This window comes from Capricornis sumatraensis, chromosome 14, assembly GCF_032405125.1.
Source record: "Capricornis sumatraensis isolate serow.1 chromosome 14, serow.2, whole genome shotgun sequence".
NCBI classification, from domain to species: domain Eukaryota; kingdom Metazoa; phylum Chordata; class Mammalia; order Artiodactyla; family Bovidae; genus Capricornis; species Capricornis sumatraensis.
The window spans coordinates 31,213,171-31,235,922 of NC_091082.1; the positions used below are offsets into that span (position 1 = coordinate 31,213,171).

General features: G+C 38.8%; 1 protein-coding gene and 1 non-coding gene across 2 annotated transcripts in view; both read right to left on the reverse strand.

The window, feature by feature from the left end:
* Positions 1 to 22,752, reverse strand: part of RAB3GAP2 (RAB3 GTPase activating non-catalytic protein subunit 2) — a 106,954-nt gene that overhangs the window by 49,364 nt on the left and 34,838 nt on the right. The window contains exons 3-9 of the mRNA XM_068986584.1: positions 16,559 to 16,682; positions 15,607 to 15,688; positions 13,475 to 13,522; positions 13,312 to 13,387; positions 12,897 to 12,998; positions 8,522 to 8,621; positions 5,937 to 6,035 (exon numbers count right to left, since the gene is read on the reverse strand). Coding sequence (XP_068842685.1) covers positions 5,937 to 6,035; positions 8,522 to 8,621; positions 12,897 to 12,998; positions 13,312 to 13,387; positions 13,475 to 13,522; positions 15,607 to 15,688; positions 16,559 to 16,682 — 631 coding nt within the window. The remainder of the gene's footprint in view (positions 1 to 5,936; positions 6,036 to 8,521; positions 8,622 to 12,896; positions 12,999 to 13,311; positions 13,388 to 13,474; positions 13,523 to 15,606; positions 15,689 to 16,558; positions 16,683 to 22,752) is intronic.
* LOC138090904 (small nucleolar RNA SNORA36 family) lies at positions 3,370 to 3,501 on the reverse strand. Its single transcript, XR_011145879.1, has one exon. It is a non-coding gene; the product is annotated as a small nucleolar RNA SNORA36 family (small nucleolar RNA).

Below are 22,752 nucleotides of genomic sequence, written 5' to 3' on the forward strand. Positions count from 1 at the left end.
TCAACTGATATGTGCCTCATTTTTTAAATTCAATAAAATATCAAGGAGACATGCCTCATTCTTGGCAGGCACTCAGAGTATTCCACTGTGTGGTCATGCCATAATTGATCTGACCTTCTGATGGACATCTGAGTTGGTCCTCACCTTTTACCACTACAAATAATGCTGCGATATACGACCTTGACAGGTCTTTGCATACCTATATATAAGTTCAGCTGTATGGCAGATCCTCATCAACAGAAGTGCAGGCTCAAAAGGGGATCTACATTTGTAAACGATTTTATTAAGTACTGTGACGCTGCATTCCACAGAGGCAGTGTTGCCTCACATCCGCACCAGAAAGGCAGTAGAGCACCTCTGCTCCCATAGCCTCTCCCGCACAGTGAGAACCCTTTCCAAACATCTGCTTTGTAGTCCAGAAATTCCCAGCCTTCCATAATGAAGAGTTACTGGTGATTTCCCCATGGCGCTAAGAGTAAAAGTAGACAGTGCTAGGGAGCAGTAGAGGAAAAGCCAACATCACTTAAATTCACCTGGGCGGCAGAGAGAAGGAGGGGGCAAGTGAGCTTAGAGATCTAGAAAGTAAAGATCTGCTGCCAGATTTCGTCTTGGGCGATGTCTTCCAACTCAGGTACTCCTGGTACATAAAGACAGCCAGTTCTGAACACACACATACTGCAGAATGGAACAGGAGTCATTCTCATTTTCATATGTATGTACTGCCTCTATTTTGAATGCCCTGCTCCTGCAAGAGAGTCCTGGGAAAGGAAATGCTTTTCGGATGTTCCTAAGTAAACCCTCTTACTGGATTTAGGATTTAAAGTCATCAAATTTTAATCCTTACAAAAGTTGACCTATTCTGAAAGATTAGAATGCCTGTCCTGTGTTTATGAATGAATTCATGATTCAATATACAAAGTGTTTTTATGACATGATTAAATATGCTGACTATACCAGCACAAAATCAAAGGCTGAATGGTATCACATATAAATTGAAATTTTAAGTTTTAAAATGCTTTCTCTTCATACTCTACACACTACAGGTGTGTGACTTTGTTTTCTGAGTCACCAATTTTAGCATTATTTTTCACTGATTTAAGATAAATGAAAATATAACTTACAGTCCTTCTTTTTCTCTCCATAGTCTTCCAATCTAACCATATTTCAATTTTTAAGTTAAATTCACATTCACCCTTCTCACTATAAAGAACTCTAAGTATTACTGCCGAGACAAGCTGCCTACTGTAATTACATTGCCTTAAATGTAAATTTTTTTCTTCTTCTGAATTTGTTACTACCTTGTCTTTTAGGGTTTTCCCTGAACATCTGAGGCCTTTCCATACTGTGAAACACCTTACAGTTCTTAACATAAACTTCCATAAAGTTAAAGTCACTGGATAATTTTTGAGGCCTGTATCCTGGCTAAAGAAGGTCACTTTGATAAAATGGCATTTGAACAGACACCTGTTCGAAGTGAGGGAGAGAGCCATGTAACTAGCTGGGTAAAACTCCAGGCAGAAGGGACAACTACAAAGGCTTCAAAGTGGGAGGACGCTTGGTGTAGCGGAGGAGCGTAAGTAGATCAGCGTGGGGGAACACAGGGGTGAGGAAGGGGCAGTTCTGCAGGAGATACAAGGCCTTTGGGTTTTATGGGGAATAAGATGGGAAGCCACTGGAAGTTTGTGAGCAGAGAAGTGGCAAAAATATGACTTATATTCTACCAGGATCATGTTAGCTGCTACTGGGTAAAGACATTTTAGGAAAAGAAGAAAGGCAGCAGAAAGACCAGTTAGGATTTTCACTTCCTCAGTAGTTCAGGCAAGAGACAACGGTGGTGTGGACTACTATGCTGACAATGATGGAGAGGAGAGGTGGTCAGATTCTGGATTTCCTGTGAGGGTAGCTGAGTCAAAGGCGGACTGGTGAGAAAAAAAAGAGAATCAAGGATGACTCAAAAGCTTTTGGTGCAAGCAAGAGGAGACGACGAGAGAGAAGGACAGAGGAGGACCTAGCTTGATGGGAGAAGTCAAGAATTCGGTTTGGGATATGTTAAGTTCGGATACCCAGGGGGAAGTGCTCACCAGGAGCTGGAAAATGAGTAAGAAGTTTAGTGAAGTCAGGACTGGAGTTAAAATGGAGATGCTGTGAGCTCATTTCTTGCTTTTGTGTTTCTGAGTTTTCAAAGTAGGGGGTGGAAATATTTATTCTTAAATGTACTCCGATGCAGCTTTCATTCTCACCATCCCACTTAAACTTCTAAGACTCAATGAACGTTGTTAAATCTCCTCTCCTGAATTCTGTGACACATTCCAGTTAACCATTCCCTCCCAAATTTATACTGATAATCTCGACCTCTTGCCTGACCTTTAGACTCATGTATCTGTCTACCTGGTATCTCCATTTGGAAGTCTGCATCAGAAGTTAACCTGTAAAAACCACAACTCTCCACTCGTTCACCCCTACCGCTTCCTTCTCCTATCCTCTTTTCAGCCACAGCCCAAACATTCACCCAGTTGCTCACACTTAAAAACTAAGAAATCTCTGACTCTTTCTTTTCTCCCTTTTCTACTATCCATCCCTTGGCAAGAGCCAACTACATCTCCAATCTGTCTGCTCTCTAGCACCACTGCCTCCTCCTGAAACAAACTCCCCATTCTCTCTTGTTCCAACCAACTCTTTGCTGGTCTTCTAGCTTTCATTTTTTATTCCACAAGCCTCTCCCTGAAGAGGAGTCAGAGGGATACTTTTAAATATCCCATACTGAGAATCTATCAATGGCATCCACTGTGCTCAGAATAAAACCCGAACTCCTCACACCTACGTGATCTGACCTTGGTCCTTGTCTCCCACCTTATCGGTCCCTCTTCCTCACTTTACAATCAAGGCACATCTACCTCCTTTCCGTTTCTTTAACCCTTCAGGTTTTGACTGCACGCCATCCCCTCTCCCCTCTAGACCAGGCCTCTATCTCTGCTGCTTTCTCTTCCAGAATGCTTATCCTACGTTCACACAGTGGCTGCTTCCCATCCTTCATGTCTCAGGAGAGGCCTTTGCTCACCTGTGTTAGACCTAGTCCCCTCGTTCTTTTACTTCTGTCATAACCCTCTGCTTATTTTCATGATGCTCACTAACATTTTGTTATTACCCTATTTATTCATTTGGTTTGTTTCTTTTTTGTCTCCCCATCACCAGAACCTAAGCTTCATCAGGGCAGGGGTCCTGTTTGCCTTGTATTTCTAGCACCAAAACTAGTGCCTGGGACACAACAGGTATTCGTTCATTTCTTTGTTGAATGAGTTAATCAGACCTTTACATAAAGATGTACATGGAATAAAGCTCATGGCATGCCCCCTCTTTTTTATTTTTCCATTTTGTAGGCTGGGAGATAAATGAATAGAATAAAATTTTCTATCCAATCATTTCTCCTAGCCTGTTTCAATGTTCCAAAGTTTAATTAACAGAACAAGGAAGTCACCCTGAACTGAACTCAACACTTTGCAGTTTTGCAACATTTCTGTGTTCACAAAAAGTAAAGATAATTATATGGAATGTCTACCAACAAGTTGCTTATTACAGATTATAGGCAGACCTTGGAAACAGATTATAGGCAGACCTCGGAAACATCGTAGGTTCAATTCCAGACTATCAAAAGAGAGTATCACAGCAAAGTGAGTCAACGAATATTTTGGTTTCCCAGTGCAAATAAAAATATGTTTATACTATATTGTAGCCTGTTAAGAAACAGTATGGTGTCTTAAAAAACAATGAACATACCTTAACTTAAAAATACTTCATTGCTAAAAATTGCTAACCATCATCTCAGCCTTCAGTGACTCCTAATGTTGTTGCTGGGAGAGGAGTTGAAATATTTCAAGAATTACCAAAATATGACACAGAGACATGAAGTGAGCGAATGCTTTTGGAAAAATAGCACCCAAAGATTTGCTTGACAAAGGGTTGCCACAAATGTATAATCTGTGAAAAATGTAGTATCTTCAAAGTGCAATAAAGCAAAGTACAATAACACAAGGTCTGTCTGTATTCCATACAAGAAATGCAACAATAAACATAGACGCTCTGTGTCAGGTATCTCCAGTTCGCCCCTCTGGATTCACACTCCTTCCTTCTCTCCCTCCTGGTGTGTGCATGTTATGAACCCAGATTTTGAGCTGGATTCAGACAATGGGAAGCCCCACCAGGAGGTCAAAGACAGAAAAGAAAATGAAGTCAGGATACATATTTCCTTGGGACCATTGGCCAAAAACCACCGTGCTCTCAAGGTGCTGATTCTACTCATTATCTCGAATGAGTAGAATTGAGGCCTAGGAGCAGCTAACAGTTGCACTGCTAATGAGCCCTGAGACACTGGACTATCCCGTGTGGTTCTCCTATACTACAACTGCATAAGTAGTTTCTCAGCAAAAACCTCATCCAGTTATTTTTTTTCTTTATATTTTATGTGTTATTTGAAAAATCTAACAAGCATATATTATTAAACAGAAAAAAATGGGAATATATTTTAAAATAACATTTCCTTCTTCTCTACCGCCATTTCTACTCTTAGTTCAGAAGCCCATCACTTCTTAATGAGATCATCATAGCTTCCTTACTGCACTTAGTTTCTCGTCTTGACCCATTCAAGTGATTTTCCCAACAGGCTAAGTGACAGTACCATTTTCTTGTTCAGAATCTTTTCAGGACTCTCAACATGGTGATGAGAAAAATAACAGTTCCTGTGCACAGTATCCTAGGCCTTCACAATCTGGCTGCTCCTCACAGGCTGGCCTCACTCGGGCTAGTTCTCATTGTTTTTCCTGCACACAACGCATTTCCACCCCCATGTGATACCTGTTCGCTAAAGTGCCTCCCTGATGCTTGTCCTCCTGGTCAAGTCCCACTCATTCTTTCAGTCTAAGATTGAGGTCAACCTCCAGTTCCCTGATTCCCTCGGGCTTCTCCTCTACCCACCCTGGAGGAGGAGGTCCACTTGCGATTCTGACAACTGTCACATGCTGTGATACCGTAACTGTTTTCACATGTTTCTCCCAGCCAGCCACAGGCTTCCTGACAGCAGAAACAAGTCTTTCCATCTCTGCATTCCTCACACCTAACACAGTAAGCCTTCAAATATGGGTCACAAGAAGACATACACTTTACTCTATACTTTGTTGATCTAAAGGTTACATTTTTAGAAGACCGATCTGGCAATTCTATCAATCAAACTCATCTGTACAGAACTTAAGTCAAACAGTGGGTGATCCAAGACTGTACAGTAGGGACCCCCTGATGGTCTAGTGGTTAAGACTTTGCCTTCCAGTGCAGGGGGTGCAGTTGGAACCCTGGTCAAGGGAGCTAAGATCCAACATGCCTCATGGCCAATAAACCAAAACATAAAGCAGAAGAAATACTGCAACAAATTCAAAACAGATTTTAAAAATGGCTCATATTAAAAAACAATCTTATAAAAACAAAACAACAAGGAAAAAACTGTACAGTACTGCTTATGCTAAGGGCATAATTACTAAAACCACTACCATTCCTTGAAGACATTAACTTATGATCATCTCTAAGGCTAAACTACCCTCCAAATGTCTCACTAAAGATTTTCTTTTCACATGAGAATAATGTTATTGTTGTTGTTCAGTTGCTAAGTTGTGACCAACTCTTTGCAACCCCACAGACTGCAGCCCGCCAGACTCCTCTGTCCATGGGATGTCCCAGGCAAGAATACTAGAGTGGGTTGCCATTTCCTTTTCCAGGGGATCTTCCAGTATCCAGGGATCAAACCCATGTCTCCTGCATTGGCAGGCAGATTTTTAACCACTGAGCCATCAGGGAAGCCCTGAGAATAAATCTACACTTCCAATAAATGAGATACTTCTATCAACAAGTATAAGAAGTAGGTTCCAAAATAACTGGAACTAGTAATGGCTTACCAATACTAGCATGATCAATAATTGTGTCAATATCTTGTAGACCCCATTTCTTATACGCTAATGGCGGTGGCTGGATGTTCTCATTGCCTGATGCTGCAGCTGTCAAAGATAAAAATTAGACAAACCAAACTTAAATAAAATGAAGTTTTACCAAAAATCATTAAAATATAATAACTTGATTTATTATTCTAAATTAATTAAAAATAAAGTAATATAAACCATGCATACAGTGAGACTCACACCAAGACAATATGCATAAAATGCATATATTAAAAGACTAACTTGGCTGACATAAGAGATTCTGAAACACTTAAGGAATTAGAAAACACTACTAAAAACTCTAGACTACCATCAAAAATCAAGGTGAATTCAAACTGTAGTTGAAGCCAAGTATGCAATTTCTCCTCTTGAGAAAGACAGTGAATAGAATCCTGGAAGCAGCAACCAGTGTCTTAGTGAACCCTGATGGTACACCCAGCAGAAGCACACATAACAAAACAGAAAGATCTCAAATGCAAATAACTGAGACCAGGCTTGACAGGAAGATATGCTAACAGCGACAGCACTGCCAGGAAAATGAAGGAAATGCTGATCACTGACCATGGCATTTCCACCTAGGGAGTGAGGAATGAAAAGAAAAGCAGCAGTTACACCTTGGGCCACAGGTTCACGCACAAGACCCCACTTGTCAGTACATTCTCAGGCTATGCATTAGAACACAGCTGGATTCTCGTCATTTATTCAGGAAGGTGAAGAAAAGTACTCTGACAAAGGAAAACAGTAATCCTCTAAGCACTTCAGATTTGAGAGTAAGGCCAAGCAGAGAGAGTTTTCCTATACTGTGAAATAAAAGTCACAACAATCTGTAGCTAAGTAATCAGATATTTAGAGCAACTTACGGTAAGAGAGCAGTAAGTGGCTTACTTACTTGCTAGGAGATAAAATGGCTTTATGATCTCATACATAATAAAATAAACGGCAATTCAAAAATAGTAAAAATGAAATGGCTAATGATACCAATTAAAGCATAACTGTCTATTTCTAGTTTATTTTACTGCAGAATTCTTATGCATGTAAAACTATGAAATTCTTAAACCTATAGAAAATTCTTATAGAAATTTCTATAGAAAATGACATATATATTAATGGTGACTATTTGAAATTTCTCCAAAATAACAGACATTGAAACTTTACGTGGACTAAATTTAAGTAATTCAAAAGATTATGAAAATAGGTATAGAAATTCAAACAAATTCTGACTTTACAGAAAAGCATGTACTACTAAAGAACCACATAACCAAGAAGATACTGATCATATATATCAACCTGTTAAAAAAACAGTGAAAGCTTCTATTGCAATGTGAGATGCTGCATTCTCTCCCTGGAAGAAATTGCTTCTTCTGTGTCTTACAGTTTAGTTCTGGATTTATGAACAATCTTTATGAATTGGATAGTACATCTTAATTAAACTCTTTCAGGGAGTTAAATCATTTACACGCTTAACTTTGCTCTTTTTAGGGCCATGAAGACTCCTTTATTCCAAACCAGAAGAAAATGGAGTAAGTCAGCACCAACACTGGTATCTGCACTGACATGGGGCTTTTTATACTTTTATTTTAATATCTCTAAAACTGGAATCTTAAAAACTGATGGCGTGACTCTTACTGGCAGCACTTTCGCTTCTTAGTGGAACAGAAAATAATAGTTGCATCTTGATTTTTGATGAAACACAATATCCTCTTCTAAAGACTAAACAGCCTCAGAGTTTAAACTATGGGTAGAGAAGGTTAAAGTGCACGTTTCATGCCAAACTCTGGAACTGACATAGTTGCCTACATAGGTTATATTTAGGGCTCTTAAGTTTTCTCTGTTCAGAAGTATTTGAAGTTAGCTAAAAGCAGCTGATGCTGCCTGCCTGTTGAGTCCGGCCTAGTCTGAGGAAAACGCCCCCTGCACACACTCTGCTTTCTTCACCCCCAGAGAGTGGAAGCAAGGCAGAATCAAAAGATTTTAGTATTCTGGCCCAAGTAGCACTCATCTAATGAGAAATCTGGTTCCTCACTGAGACGCAACTGAATTCTCTATCCCAGTGCTGAACTCCTCTCTTAACTGGCCAAGACATACTGCTGAATTAGTGAAAAAAGCCAACGGTTCAACTGGCAACATGAGAGCTGAAGGTCTAGTCCTCACCTTTATCTTCCTAATTAAGCAATCTACTGTGCTTAGTCGCTCAGTCATATTCAACTCTCTGCAAACTCATGGACTGTAGCCCGCCAGGCTCCTCTGTCCATGGGGATTCTCCAGGCAAGAATACTGGAGTGGGTTGCCTTGCTCTCCTCCAGGGGGTCTTCCCAACCCAGGGATCGAACCCAGGTCTCCCACACTGCAGGTGGATTCTTTACCATCTGAGCCACCAGGAAAGCAATCTACTTACTACACTCCTGTTTCTATAGTAGTGGGTTTTTTTTTTCTGTTTAGAACTAGTTCAGAAGGCCTTTTACATTTAGAAGATGTATTTTTCTAAGTAGATTAAATTAAATAAGACAAATATCACCACAAGTTAGCTATTTCTTGCCCCTAATTACCTTTTGCTACCTGATTTCGACAAGCACGAAGAGACTGAAAAAGGCTAAATCCATCAATAGTCACAATGGCAGCTGGATATAATATACTCAACTCTTCATTCTATTAAAGGAATAAGGAAGAAGAAAATATTTCCATTATTGCCAAATAAGCATATCTATGTTTCTGTTATAGCTGAATATCACGATTAATGTAAAGTAAAGGAATACTATAACTAAACAACCATCAAACACCCAACACACAAGACAACAGCAGGCAGGCAGAGGAATAGTAAAAAACAAATTAGACTTTTTTTTTTTAATGCCTTTTGGTCAAGGACTTCAAGTTCTTCTCAAATATGAGCCTTTGTACAAGGTGAGTATTTTCAGGATAGACAAAGGGAGTAACCCAAAAAGTACAAGTTTCATAAAAGTGAAATTTAGTCACTATATGGATGCAAACAACACATAAAAGTAAAAAGGAGAGAAAAGAAACTCACCTGAAATCCCAGACGTATTTCAGTATATAGGGTCATACATAGTTACACACTTTTGTACAAGACTATACCATATCCAGTATTCTGTAACAGGTTTTTCTTTATTCAGTAATATATCTATGATATTCTTCCATTTCAGTAAGTGACCAAATCAATTTTTGTTGTGGCGATGCTGTATTGCATCGTATGTACCAAAATTTCAGTTATTACTGATGGACATTTAGTTCGGCCTGCTGGTTCCAATCTCCCTCTCTACCATCCACACTTCACAGCCGGAGTGATCTTCTTGAGACACGGCAGAACAAACTACTGCCTTGATCAAACCTCTCCACTGGCTCCCTTCTGCACTTAGAATAAAACCTGAACTCTACTGAAGCTTCAAGATGGGGCCTCTCTCTCCAACATCATCTCACACCTCATCCCTTGCACCCTAAACACAAAGGTCATTGCACCTTCACCTCCCAAGTAGCTGCCTGACTTTCTTTAGATCACTCAGGTCTTGGCTCAAATGTAGTTGCTCTGAAAGGCTACTCCTGAGTCTGTCTCAAACATCAATTCCATTTCCTTGTCTTATTTCAATCTCATCAATATGATTACTTCCCTCACAGCACCTATCAGAGGCTGGAAACATCTTGGAAAATCTCAAGCTGTTCATCATTGGTTATCCTCCATGACCTCCAAACTACAGGCTCCACAAAAGCAGAAACCTTGCATGTCTGGTTCAAAAATGGATTCTCAGTGATTACAACTGGGCTGGGCACATAACGGGCAGTACATAAATGTTTATGAATGAATGAAATATTTTCATTATTATAAACATCACTGCAGTAAACATTCTTTTGTATATATCTTTTCACATCACTTTGATCTAAATTCCTTCAAGGTCTGTTGGGTCACAGAGCATTCACAATTTTCATTTTCTTTCATATTATTAAACTATCTCAAGAAAGTACCTATCAGTTTATAATTCTACCAACAATACATGACAGTGCCTGATTCTTCCTCTGTCACCAACTTTTGTTAATCTTCATCTTTGCCAATCTGAAAGGTGAAAAATTGCTGCTCATAGTTCTGAGATTATCAGTAACATTCAAAAGTTTATCATATGCTGTCAACCAGTTATATTTCTTCTCTGGAGAACTGCCTTGTCCTTTTTTTCTACTGGACTGTTGGGGTGTTTCCATTTTTAAACAACATTTTTGTGGGTCACAGGGGGTGGGAGCTGATGTCGGGGTTCACACGACAATTTGATAATGCCTAGCTTATGCAGTCCACTGAGCATGGCAGAGGGGGAGATGTCCTTGACAGGGAGGAGCTAACCACCAGCTAAGTATCTCCAAAACAAGACTGTTTTCCTGAAAAAGATACTCTTACAAACACCAATGTCCAAAAGCTGCAGAAATTGTGCTAAATGATAGGGATCTCTGTGCAGAAACCACAGAAGAGGTTTCTTTGGCATTCCAGAAAAACATCTCCCTTTGGAATCTTCTCCTGCAACGATCAGTCATCCCAGCTAGTACACTCACTGCCCCCAGAACTGAATTACAAGGAAATCTGCTCTTGTGATCTTTAATGGAGGTGGGAGTGCATTAAAGATGCAGCAAATAGATATTTCTGATATACAAACTGATGTATATTGGACCGAAAGATGCTTATGTAAAATACAGAGTAACAACAAAGACTTCTCTCCGTGTCTTTAATAAATATTTTTCAGTGAAAAGATTTTGACTCACAAAAGCAAACAGCAAGCATTTAAATGTGAGTTATATTTTTCCACCAGCTCTAAAAACAGATTATTACAAACACAGTCAAGTTTAAAGTATTTAAAGAAAGTTCATCTTCCAGGAAATTTGTTTCTGTTTTTTTTTTAAAGGAAATGGCTCTTGAGAGGCAGCTTCAATAAACAGATCACCGTCTTGGATTTCCAACAGTTCCTTGTTTGTTTCCTGCAATAGTTCCATTTTCTCCCAGCTCCTTACGACCAGCACTGTAACTTAAGTCTTCAGCCTTCAGTTTCATTTTCCTATAATGGGTCCTGGGAAGAGTTTGTTCAACATGTGTGACTTCAATCATCTTCAATCTAGTCTTTGTGCCTCTCAGGTAGTTCTAAATCACTACAGGCATGATGGTATTTTCATTTTATTTCCTATTATCACCTCAAACATGTACAAAGTCAAATTTAATAATCTTTGTATTCTACCAAGGCAGTCCCTTCTTCCAACTTCGTCAACAGCATGCCTCAATGTAGGAGATCTTAGAGCCAACTCATTTTTCTCTTTAAATTCGACACCTTGGGACTTTCTTGGTGGTCCAGTGGTTAAGAATCTGCCTTGCAATGCAGGGGATGCAGGTTCAACCCCTGGTTGGGGAACTAAGATCCCATATGCAGTGGAACAACTAAGCCCAGACGCTGCAACTCCTGAGCCTGAGCACCACAACTAGAGAGATTGTGTGCCACAGCAAAAGATTGCACATGTCACTACTAACACCAGATACAGCCAAAAAGAGAAAAATTCAGCATCTCGATACAGTAACCCAGTCCTGTGAAATGTTCCTCCCTTTTCTCACAGCCATTCCAGTCCTGGCTCGCAGCACTGCACTCTATTACTGATAACTGAAAAAACAGGATAACTAGCCTCCCTGATTCCAGATTCCCACAAGTCCAATTCATCCAGAACAAGGTCCTTCAAGATCCCTTTGATGATAGTACTTCCTTCTAATATCTCTAGTAGCTTCTAAATCTTCTGAAGCAATTCTGATCTTCACTTGGCTTTCAAATTTATAAACAATCTGGTCACTCAGACTATTTGACAGTGTCTCAGTTTCTAACACAGTTTCTTTGCTGTCTCACAGTTCCATGTTTGAATCTTCCCTGATTTTTTTTCCTAACTACCTAAAATATTTTCCCTTCTTTTCTAAGTTCTATACCCATTTTCAAGGCTAAAGTCAAACTCTACCTCCTCAATGAAATTTTCATTTATTACCCTAGTCCTAATTGAGCTCCCTCTTCTCTAAAATAGCACAGAAGTTATTCTGTTCATGTAAATTAGCAACTCATAAGGTAATGCTTAATACTACTGATTAACTCATTCACTAGTATTAACAGATATTAGTCTAGGCTTTCTTACTGGTTAAATTTCACTCCAGTCCCTCTATCACACAATTTACATCCACAAAGGAACACAATATATATACATCTGCTTATTTCAAACCTCTTGGAAGCTGGAGAGCACAAAGAGAGAAGGCATATTATACAGTTTTGATGATGTACCACACAAGATGTGCTGAACAAGAGCATATTAGTTCATGTGGCTCTACAATTACTGTAGACACAATCAAAATTTTTGACTGTGAGACAACCAAAATCTCACACAGCACCTAGGAAGAAGTGAGAACTGTGGAGTGCCTTAGACACTCAATAGTATTTTCTCTATCAAAATTTTCAATGAATATAAAATATTTTCCACAGTAAATAAAAACTGAATAACCCCTTTTCTGAGAAATAGGTTAGTGCAATATAGTAGCACTATTAACAACACAGCTAATCTTTCTTCTTTTACTCTACATAGTTTTAATACCTTTGTCCAAATAAAAAAGATATAAGGTTATATAAAACCATTTTTTACCTTAAGTCACTGTTAAGTTCTAAAAATGAGAAAACCTTTTGGTTTCTAACTCAAGTGTTTTATTTCACTCTAGAACAAAGCGTACGAAATTTCAGTAAGTAAGTAAAAGCAATATTGGTGTTCCTTACTCAGCTATGAATAGCTTCTATTTCTAAAGTCTGACAGCAGGGCTAACTGTGCCATGGGAAGATACCTTAAAGTTTCCACCCAACAAGAAGGAAGAAAACTACTTCAGAGTAAAGCCACTGTCCCTCTGGACACAATCTCTTACGCTACCTGCTCAGTCACGCCAGGATGTCGTGGGATTTCGTAGGTCCTGCACTTGAGCTGAAGCACTGAGTCCTCGTTCAGGAGCTGTGCGAGCAGGAGGACGCCATTCTAGGAGGAAGCACAGAGACGAGCCTGCTTGTTTTCTTACCAACATACCTGAACAGGTGTGGCTGGGCAGAAAGCGGCGTTTCCCCCCACAAGTCTTCCATGGATGCCAGGTGCACAAGAACATGGCTTCTCTTCTCTATAGTTTACAGCAGAACCTTCCACCACCACAGCTCCCCCGTTCCAGCCTTCACCCCCATAAGTAATAACTTCACATTCAAGTGGCAGGGAGTGAGTCACCAAGGAGTGTAATGGGAATGCGGAACCAGGTTTTCCAGTCAAATGGTGCCTTTTAACTGCGTAACGCTCAACTCACCTCTGTGTAGAAGCGTACATAACCCGAAGTAAAGCCCACCACGATGCAGGTCCAGTCTGGACGTCCAGTGGAACTCCTGTTACAAACAAAATCAATGATCTTAAGAGTTTATACATCAAACCAAAAAAAAAAAAAAAAGCCTCACTTATTCTCTTATCCTTACCTCTTCTGGCTTGCTAGTGGGATGCACAGAGCACTGGTTACACATTCCCTAAAAACAAAGACAAAATCATATGTTTACCCAATCAATTTATCAATGACTTTTCTATCTCTATGTTTGGATGTTAAAGGACAATTAAGTGGAAGATGAGCTCTGCAGACCAGTTGTATCCAATACATAAATTTAAAAAATGAGCAAAACTCCACCATAAGGTGGGTAATAAAACCCATGCACATAAAAGCTAATGTCACATTCACTTAAGGTTAATAAAAAACAGTATTTTTCATTCTGTATTGTCATGAAAAGCATAAAAGTAAAAAAAGCAAACCTTTACCGTATACAACTGATTATACACAAAAGAAAGAAAACATCAAGGGATCACCAAGCAGTCATTTCCCACTGTTCCCCTCTCCTCCACATCAGTGAAGAACTTGGGCAGAAGCTGGGAGGAACTGGCAATCACCTAACAGGCAAACTGCATTTCTGTTGAGAACATGATTCTAGAGACTTGCCATATTTCAACTGGCTGGCTTCTTTTTTATACTTTGCAGAAATTGCTGCTGATAATCTATTTCTAAGCACCTGCTGTGCTGGATGGTCCCTAAAAGATTTCTTTTTTCTGACATGCAGATTTGAGAAAAATTTGTCCCACGCCCAGAGACAAGCCTCAAAATTAAAATAATTCCTACTGACTTCTTCCTTAAATTGTCAAAACTCAGGATCATCACCAATTTATTCAACAAAGTATAAATCCTCTTCCCCATATATCAAACTAGACACCAAATGAAATGAATCTTTTTGGTTGTTTGTTGTCTCTAAGGTAACTGAAAACATATTAAAGTAACATACTAGCATAGGTGGGTGAGGCTCTTGACAGCCTCGGGCCCTCCTGTCATGCCTGCATGCTTAGTCGTGTCTGATGCTTTGTGACCCTTTGGACTGTAGCCTGCCAGGCTCCTCTGTTCATGGGGTTTTCCAGGCAAGAATACTGGAGTGGGTTACCATTTCCTTCTCCAGGGGGATCTTCCCAACCCGGGGACTGAACCCACATCTGTGTCTCCTGCATTGAAGGTGGATTCTTTACCCGCTGAGCCATCTGGGAGGCCCTAAAGTAACTGAACCTTGCATGTGTATTTCCAACAGAAATTAAAGGTCTTCAAAATGCTTAGACTAAATGACTCAAGAAGAAATCGCATTTCACTGAGTCTCTACAGAGTGTCAAACATGTACTACGGATTTCTACTTGATTGTCTTTTATCTGAATTTAAAGTCTAAAGAACTTTATTCATTCCAACTAGATAACTTTCAGTCATAACTGAAAACAATTTTTGGCTGCAGGTTCCAGGCTAGCAGCTCCATCACAGAACCATGCTAGAGATCTGGTTTTAAAACTCTAACTGGGTCAGTAGGAAACTTGAATTTACTAACTTGCATTTCTTAAGTATTTCTCAGTTTTCAGAATTAATGTAGCACTGTCACCTTTAAGTATAAGCCCAGTGCTAACAAAGCAGAGAGGACCATGGCAGCCCTTGACTTTTTGGCTGAATAAAAATTAACAATGAGGGATTTCCCTGGTGGTCCAGAAGTTAAAAGTGCACACTTCCACTGCAGGAGACACGGGTTTGATCCTTGGTTGGGCAACTAAGATCTCATATGCTCTGTGGTATACTAAAAAAAAAAAAAAAGAAAGAAAGATAATAATAATAAAGAGCTAAGGAAAAGACTGTTCATGGGGCTCTCAAGGCAAGAATACTGGAGTCGTTTGCCATTCCCTTCTCCAGGGGACCACATGCTGTCATGGGGTCGCAAAGAATCTGACATGACTGAGTGACTGAACTGAAGGAAAAGACAAAATCTAGACAGGATATTACAGAATTCTCTCTGAACTCTCCTGTAAATCCTCTCCAAACACAAGGGTTTTTTTTTTTTTTTGGTTCTTTGATTAATAATTACATGGTTAATAAAATTAAAATTTACTGCCCAAATCATGCTCTACAATCTCTAAAGCTGCAATGAATATACTTTTAATCAACATTCCAAATGACAAAACATCTTAGCAGACTGATATACAAGTCAATCAATTTCACATATACATTTAACATATGGAGAGACAAAAAGAGCTAATTGGTCCCTACCCTTCTTCAACACTTAAAGAACCACTCCAACCAACAGCAAACTGCATTTCTTCCTTCCCTTTATCACTATGTTTCCATTTTGCTGGAAAAAAACAAAAAACAAAAAAAATCCAAACATCATCACACAAAATAACTTTAATTACAGCATACTAAAACAGAAAATTTATTAATTTCATTCTTTTCCTTTAGAATGATGAGTGCAGAATTTAATAGTTCTATATTAATTTATGTGGGTCTTTCTATAAGTAAATATAATGTTTAAAAATTTTTATAAGATTGTTATAACACTCTCTCTTTAGTCTCTCTTTCTTCCAATTCAATCCATATAATAAAGTTATTAATTCTTATGTATTACCCCATCATTTTTACTTATATAACTTTTATCTTCAATTGACAAAGAAAAATTTTCTAATAGATTTGTTATTGGAGAGTAAATCTGCTTAATAGTGCCACTCCGTACCCATTTAATACAAGACCTTATTTATTTTGATTAGAGGTTTTCCACCTTCTATATATAGCCAATAAATTTAATCTTCAACAAAAATTGTAAGCTAAGCTTATACCCCAAACAGGAAACAACAGTATTGTGACCTTTCAAATTAGAGGTGAAAGTCACCCAATTCACATTATTGCTAAGAAGGGGTCAGTGGCCTTTTTAGCTCTAACTGCCCCTTGTGAGAATTGGGCAATGCCCAAAACTGCTTCTAAAGTGCCAGAGTATCTGCAGCCAAGAATGAAAAACAGAGAGAAAAGAAACAGAAAAGAAAGGAAAAGAAAAGAAAAGAAAGGAAAAGAAAGGGGAAGAGAAAGAAATAAAAGAGAATCAAAAGTGCTGTGCAACATATCAAACTATCAAATGCTGCCATAAAATGGAGAAGTAACACTTTTTCTTTCTACCTAATTCATTTTCTATTCTATGCATTAAAATAAATTAAAATTACAGAGTACTTACGCACTAGAAATACAGCTTTTTGTTCCCGAGCTATAACCATAAGATCATTGGTTGGAGATAATGATAAAATACAATCTTGAAGCCAGCAAGTTTTTTGTGGTTTGCAAGTATTTCCTTCTTCTTCCTGTGAGTAAAACTACAATTACTTCCATGAAAAAATATCAAGAACAGTTCAACTCACCATGTCCACCTTGAGAAGCAAGGGAAAAGAAACCTTCCCAATTCTTTTATAGTCTCAATAATATTTGTTATCAAAACATATCAAAGATGCCCAATAAAAAAAAAAACTTACCACAAGCAGATTTCCGTTTTGAAAATTAATGTAAACATTTTAAATAAAACAGACAGCAAGACATTAAAAGAATGATTTAGTTAGGAAATCTGGTAACTAATCCTACTTGAGACAGATAGCTAGGGCATCTGCAGCTAGACAGCAAAGGAAATACTACCTGACACTTATGGCCTGTAAAGTATGATAATTATGACATTTCTTTTTATGTGGTCTGAAAGGTGTTTTCTTTTTTTTCAACTGAATGTACTTACTATATAGGTAAATTCCTGTCGGTAAAAATTCACAGATCCAGAAAGGTCTTTGCAAAGTCTGACAATTCCTGTATTCCAGCCACCCTGCTGTTCACTCTGGAGACAGCAGTGCGACTGTATCTCATGTGTATTTCCAGAGACACCATGCATAGGCAAATATGATTAACTACCCCTTTCCCCTTTCCTGACACAAATGGTAGCATGCTACATACATACTTCTATATTTTATGTTTTTTCTCTTAACATATACCTTAGATTTCACTTTACCTAAAGTTCCTTAATTTCTTGATGGCTGTAGAGCATTCCATTGTAGAAACACCCCAGCCCCCACTGACTGACATTTGTGTTGTTCACACTCTTTTGCTGCTACAAATGATGCTACAATGAATAATTTTATACATTTATCAGTTTATGTGGGAGGATGCCAGTAGAATATGTTTCTAGTCAAAGGGAAGGTGTGTTAGTAAATTTGCTAGCTATGCCCACACTGTGCTCTGCAAAAGTTGTGTTAACTTATAATCTGATCCAGCAAGTTTTGAAAGTGCTTGCTTCCTCAGGGACTCTTCAAAAGTGCTTTAACTCTGATCTTTGTCAAACTAGCACATAAAAAGTAGTATCTTAGTCTACAGCATTGCTCTTATGAGTGAGAATGGGTATTTTTTCATATGCTTAAGAGACTTTTCTATGAACAGTATGTTCCATTCCTTTGCAGACCCTCTGTTGGGTTGCTGATCTTTCTCTAATTGATTTGTATATATTTTTTTAACATAAAGCATTTATTTTTCCTGATTACATTGTATTGCTTTTTGGAGATTTATTTTGTTTTATTCAAAACACAGAAAATAGAAGGGGAAAATCACCCACAATTGGGACACCACTGAATTTTCATACTATCATCTTAATGGCTATAGAAGGTTCTTTTCCTTAGAAACTGCTTAACTATTCTGCTATTTGGGGGCATGTTTTGACATTATTTTAAAAATGCTACATCAAAACCTCTACATACCTTTCCCTTCTTTCGTTTTCTTAGCATTTTTACATACAAAGAAAATTGGCCCTTTGAACAAAAGTTTTCCCCAGTTCATGTCATAGCTTAGTTTTCTTCATGTAGAATTTTCAAATTTTATGCATTAAAATTATTGATCTATTTATATTTACTCTCTTATAGCTTCTAGGTTTTATGTCATTTGATCTTCTACCTTACTCAACCCTACCCGACAGCTTTTGGATTGAATTAACCAAGATGGGAGGGAAAAGAGGGAGAAGAGATACAGGTGGCTGACATTAAATAAAAAAAATTATGTTTTTTAAAGCTTTTAGGGCTTCCCTGGTAGCTCAGATGGTAAAGAATCCCCCTGCAATGTGGGAGACCTCAGTTCGATCCCTGCTATGGGAAGATCTCCTGGAGAAGGGAATGGCAACCCACTCCAGTATTCTTGCCTGGAGAATTCTGTGGATAGAGGAGCCTGGTGGGCTATAATCCATGGGGTCGCAAAAAGTCAGACATGACTGCGTGACTAACACAAACAATAAGAATATATTACTAGTACAATGAAACTGAAAGGATTTTAAAAACAGAAAATCATTTTAATCAGAAATATTATGGCAGAATTTCTAGGAAAGATAAATATTTCTAGGAAAGATAAACATACTATCAAAGAAATGTTTAAAACAGAAATAAAATACGGATTATAAGACAGCATTAGGAAAATCTCCAAGTAAGTCTGAAACCTTTGGAACAGTCACATAATTAGTTTTCTTTCTCAGTGGAAGGAACCATATTACTCTTTCTTCTACATGGTACACTAAAGAGGCTGCGGCTGCTGCTGCTAAGTCACTTCAGTCATGTCTGACTTTGCGACCCCAAAGAGGCTGCACTCACTCCCAAAAGACAGGGAGAAGAGTCATACTGGCATGATCCCTTACTTTAGTAAAGCTCCAATTTTTAGGACTTTTGTTATCCAGTCTGTTGTTTTTAATGTGTATTTTTCTACATATAAGCCAGGGAGAAGATTATTCCCTAAAAAGTGAAAGTTATAAGGTCAAAGTGAGGTGTAATTCACTTCTACCTTGGCCCACAGTCTCCGCCCGAGTGCACAGTCTCTGTCTGGCCGGCACTCACCCAGGACTCCTCACAGCACCTTGGCCACTGAGGGCATCAGCACCCTATGGTTTCCTCCACTTCACTGAGATCCAATTACACTAACTCTGAGGTTCAGGGGTTTTCAAGGGAAAACATCCTTCAGGAAGAAGAATCAAAGCAGGGAAAGTCATACACGGTTATTTTTTAAGTGTTCTGTTTGATAAGAAATTAAGAGTATCTAAACTCTTTGACTGCTCTATAAAATTTCCATTTCATTGCAATAGAAAAGAAGTCCAAACAATGTTCCAGAACAGGGATAATACAGCTCTACTTTTGGCAAGCTCTATTAAAAAAAATTTTTTTTAATAACTGAACATCTATAAACATGGGTTCCTTCCTTTTATCATACTTCCAAAATTTTGTTCAAACAGTAAACTCCAAAAAGTCTGTAAAAATTATTTTTCAACAAAGAGTATTATTCCTCTGTTTTTATCCTGTTTTCAAAATAATGTCACTAGTAAGGATGAGAGCTGTGTTTACATGTGCCCAAAAGACAGAGTTTAAGAAATTCAAAGATGGAAGGCATTTAAAGACTAACTGACCCATACCTCATTCTACAATAATAGTAGAGTCTTGAGACGGTTAAAAATATGTACTCCCTGCCACACAATCAGTGTCTGAGGCCAGAAGAGGACCACTCTCATCTTGGTGGGTGACTGCAACAGATCTTTAAGAAGCCTTAGGATTTGACTCCCGGAGAAGGCCATGGCACGCCACTCCAGTACTCTTGCCTGGAAAATCCCATGGATGGAGGAGCCTGGTGGGCTGCCGTCTATGGGGTCACACAGAGTTGGACACAACTGAAGCGACTTAGCAGCAGCAGCAGTATCTGACTCCAGTCTCAGTCAATGAAAAGTGTTTTCTCTAAAAGAATTGCCCTGTTACTTATCGTTATATAGCAGACTGGGCTTCCCTGGTGGCTAAGAGGTAAAGAATTCGCCTGCCAATGCAGGAGAGGCAGGTTTGACTCCTGGGTTGGAAAGGTCCCTTGGAGAAGAATGGCAACCTGCTCCAGAATTCTAGCCTGGGAAACCCAGGAACAGAGGAGACTGGCTGGCTACAGTCCACGGGGCCACAAACAGTCTGGACACAACTTAGCAACGACACAACAATATACCAGGCTACTGTTCCCATGGTTCTGCAAACTGATTTAGAGTTGTGAGGAACCATATGTGAACGTGGGAGTCAGCACATTCTTGAGGCACTGCTCTGAGTTCTTCCTTTAGAAAGACTCTCTCCTCTCTTTTCTGCCTGTCTACCTCACGTGCCAGTTCCTGTCGCAATCCCATTCTCTTCTGACTTTACCATCTTCCGACTTTATTGCCATGAAAAGTCTGACTATTCTCTGATGTTTCTTCTGTGACTGCATTTCTCCAACGCTCGACTAGATAGATGCCTTCCATACTTTCTATGACTCCTCTACTCCGCTCACTGCACAACTGCAAACATGAGTGAGTAACAGCTTTCTAATTCCTCCTTATTTATATTCACAAAGATACTTGCATAACCTAGTATTTATTCTTACACATGAAACTATATGACAATGAGCAATTGATTCAAGGCTAGTATGCTAAGTAATGTATCCATAAGGAATAATAGTATCTTTAGTAATATTTTTCATTAAGTAATTTTATGATTTAACATTTTAAGATTATGGCTGACGTATCCATGTAGGTACAAGTAAACACACAATGTACTACTCTCTCTACTGGGTCTAGAACTCAGTGTCAAATCATAATCAAGCTTTGTCTTCCACCATGTCCAGCAAGTGGTCTATAAGGCATTTCAGCACAAACATGAGTTTTGCCCTGTAAGAATTAACCAAGATGAAAGCACAGAAGTAGATATCACTGAGAAGCAAATTCAGAGAAACTACTCCACAACGACTGGTTGGTTACATCCCTACCCTTGCTGAGCCATCTCATTCATGTACATTTTTAGTAATATGAAATCACATGGATCAGCATTCCAATTTCATCTATTGATAATGAGGGCTGGTAGGGGAGGGGTGAGAAGATGGCAAAAACCCATACCTTCCAACACTCTTCACTCTCCAACTCTCCATCTTTCCTGTGACTGTGGGACTAAAAGCAGATCCTCCTAGTCTATCATGGCAAAGCTGAATGAGTACAAGCGGGAGTTCCATATATCAGAATTAAGTTATAGAACACTCACATGACTATATTATACAGGCGGAGGTCAGAGATACTGTGGATTCAGCTACAGACCTCCACAATAAAGCAAACAGCACAACAAAGTGAGTCACATGAATTTTTTGATTTCCCAGTGCATATAAAAGTTATGTTTATACTATCCTGTGGTCTATTAAGTGCATAACAGCATTATGTCTAAAAAATGTACGCTCTGTAATTTAAAAATATTTATTGATAAAAAATGGTAACCATCATCTTAGCCTTCAGCGAATCATAATCATTTTACAAGTAGACGATTTGAAATATTTCAAGAACTAGAAAAATGTGACAAAGAAACAGGAAGTGAACAAATGTTGTTGGAAAGTGGCATCAACCAATCTGTTTAAAAACAAACAAACAAACCACTATATCTGCAAAGCACAATGAAATAAGGTATGCTATTCCTTCTTGTTATGGTTAAGTCACCTCCAACTCTTTCGCAACTTCACAGACTATAGCCTTCCAGGCTCCTCTGTCATGGGACTTCCCAGGCAAGAATACTGGAATACACTGCCATTTCCTTTCCTAGGACTTATAGTATATTAGGTTACATTATATTAAGATATCATATCATCATTAGGATTTGACATGTTATAAAATTCTAGATTTAAAGCTTTAGTCTTGCTGCTTGGGAATGATGCTAGCTTGTCATGAAATGCAATGGTGTGTGCTCTTAATACAAGCTCGATAGCTCTTTTGATTCACAGCCACACTGGGGCGGGGTAGGAGCAACCACAAGTTCCTGGTCACATTTAATTCAGAAAGGTACAATATTCAATGTATCAGATATGATAAAATAAAAAGCCTTTTAAGGACACAACTAAAAACAAGTTATTATCTTTAAAATTATAAACAGAGCTAAAATGTGTTATTTCTCCACGGGCTTAGCTATTTTGCCCCATGCAGTGTGAATTTTTAACAGAAAATGATAAAGCAAAGGGAAGAATTGAAAACAATTGGGAGTGGAGGTGGGCAAAGAACTCCTATAAATCAAATGTCTTTCAGTAAGTCCTCAAAAAGAAAAAGAAATCCCTTGGTACATCTGAATCAACAATTAATACGCTGTACACAAAGGCAAGCAGAGAACAACAGTGTGGGGAAGTAGATGTCCTACACTGTTCACTGTCCTAGAATGCCTGCTACTTACACCCGAGCAACGTGGCAGGAATGAGGCCAGTCATGTGAAATCTCCTCTCACGATAAAGGAATCCTTCGGCGCCACCCTAAGCAGAGGACAGTGATTTCATTGAGAAGTGTTTGCCCCAGATGTGTGTTTGGGTTTGGCCACCTAACTCAACAGGAATGACAGAGGGCCG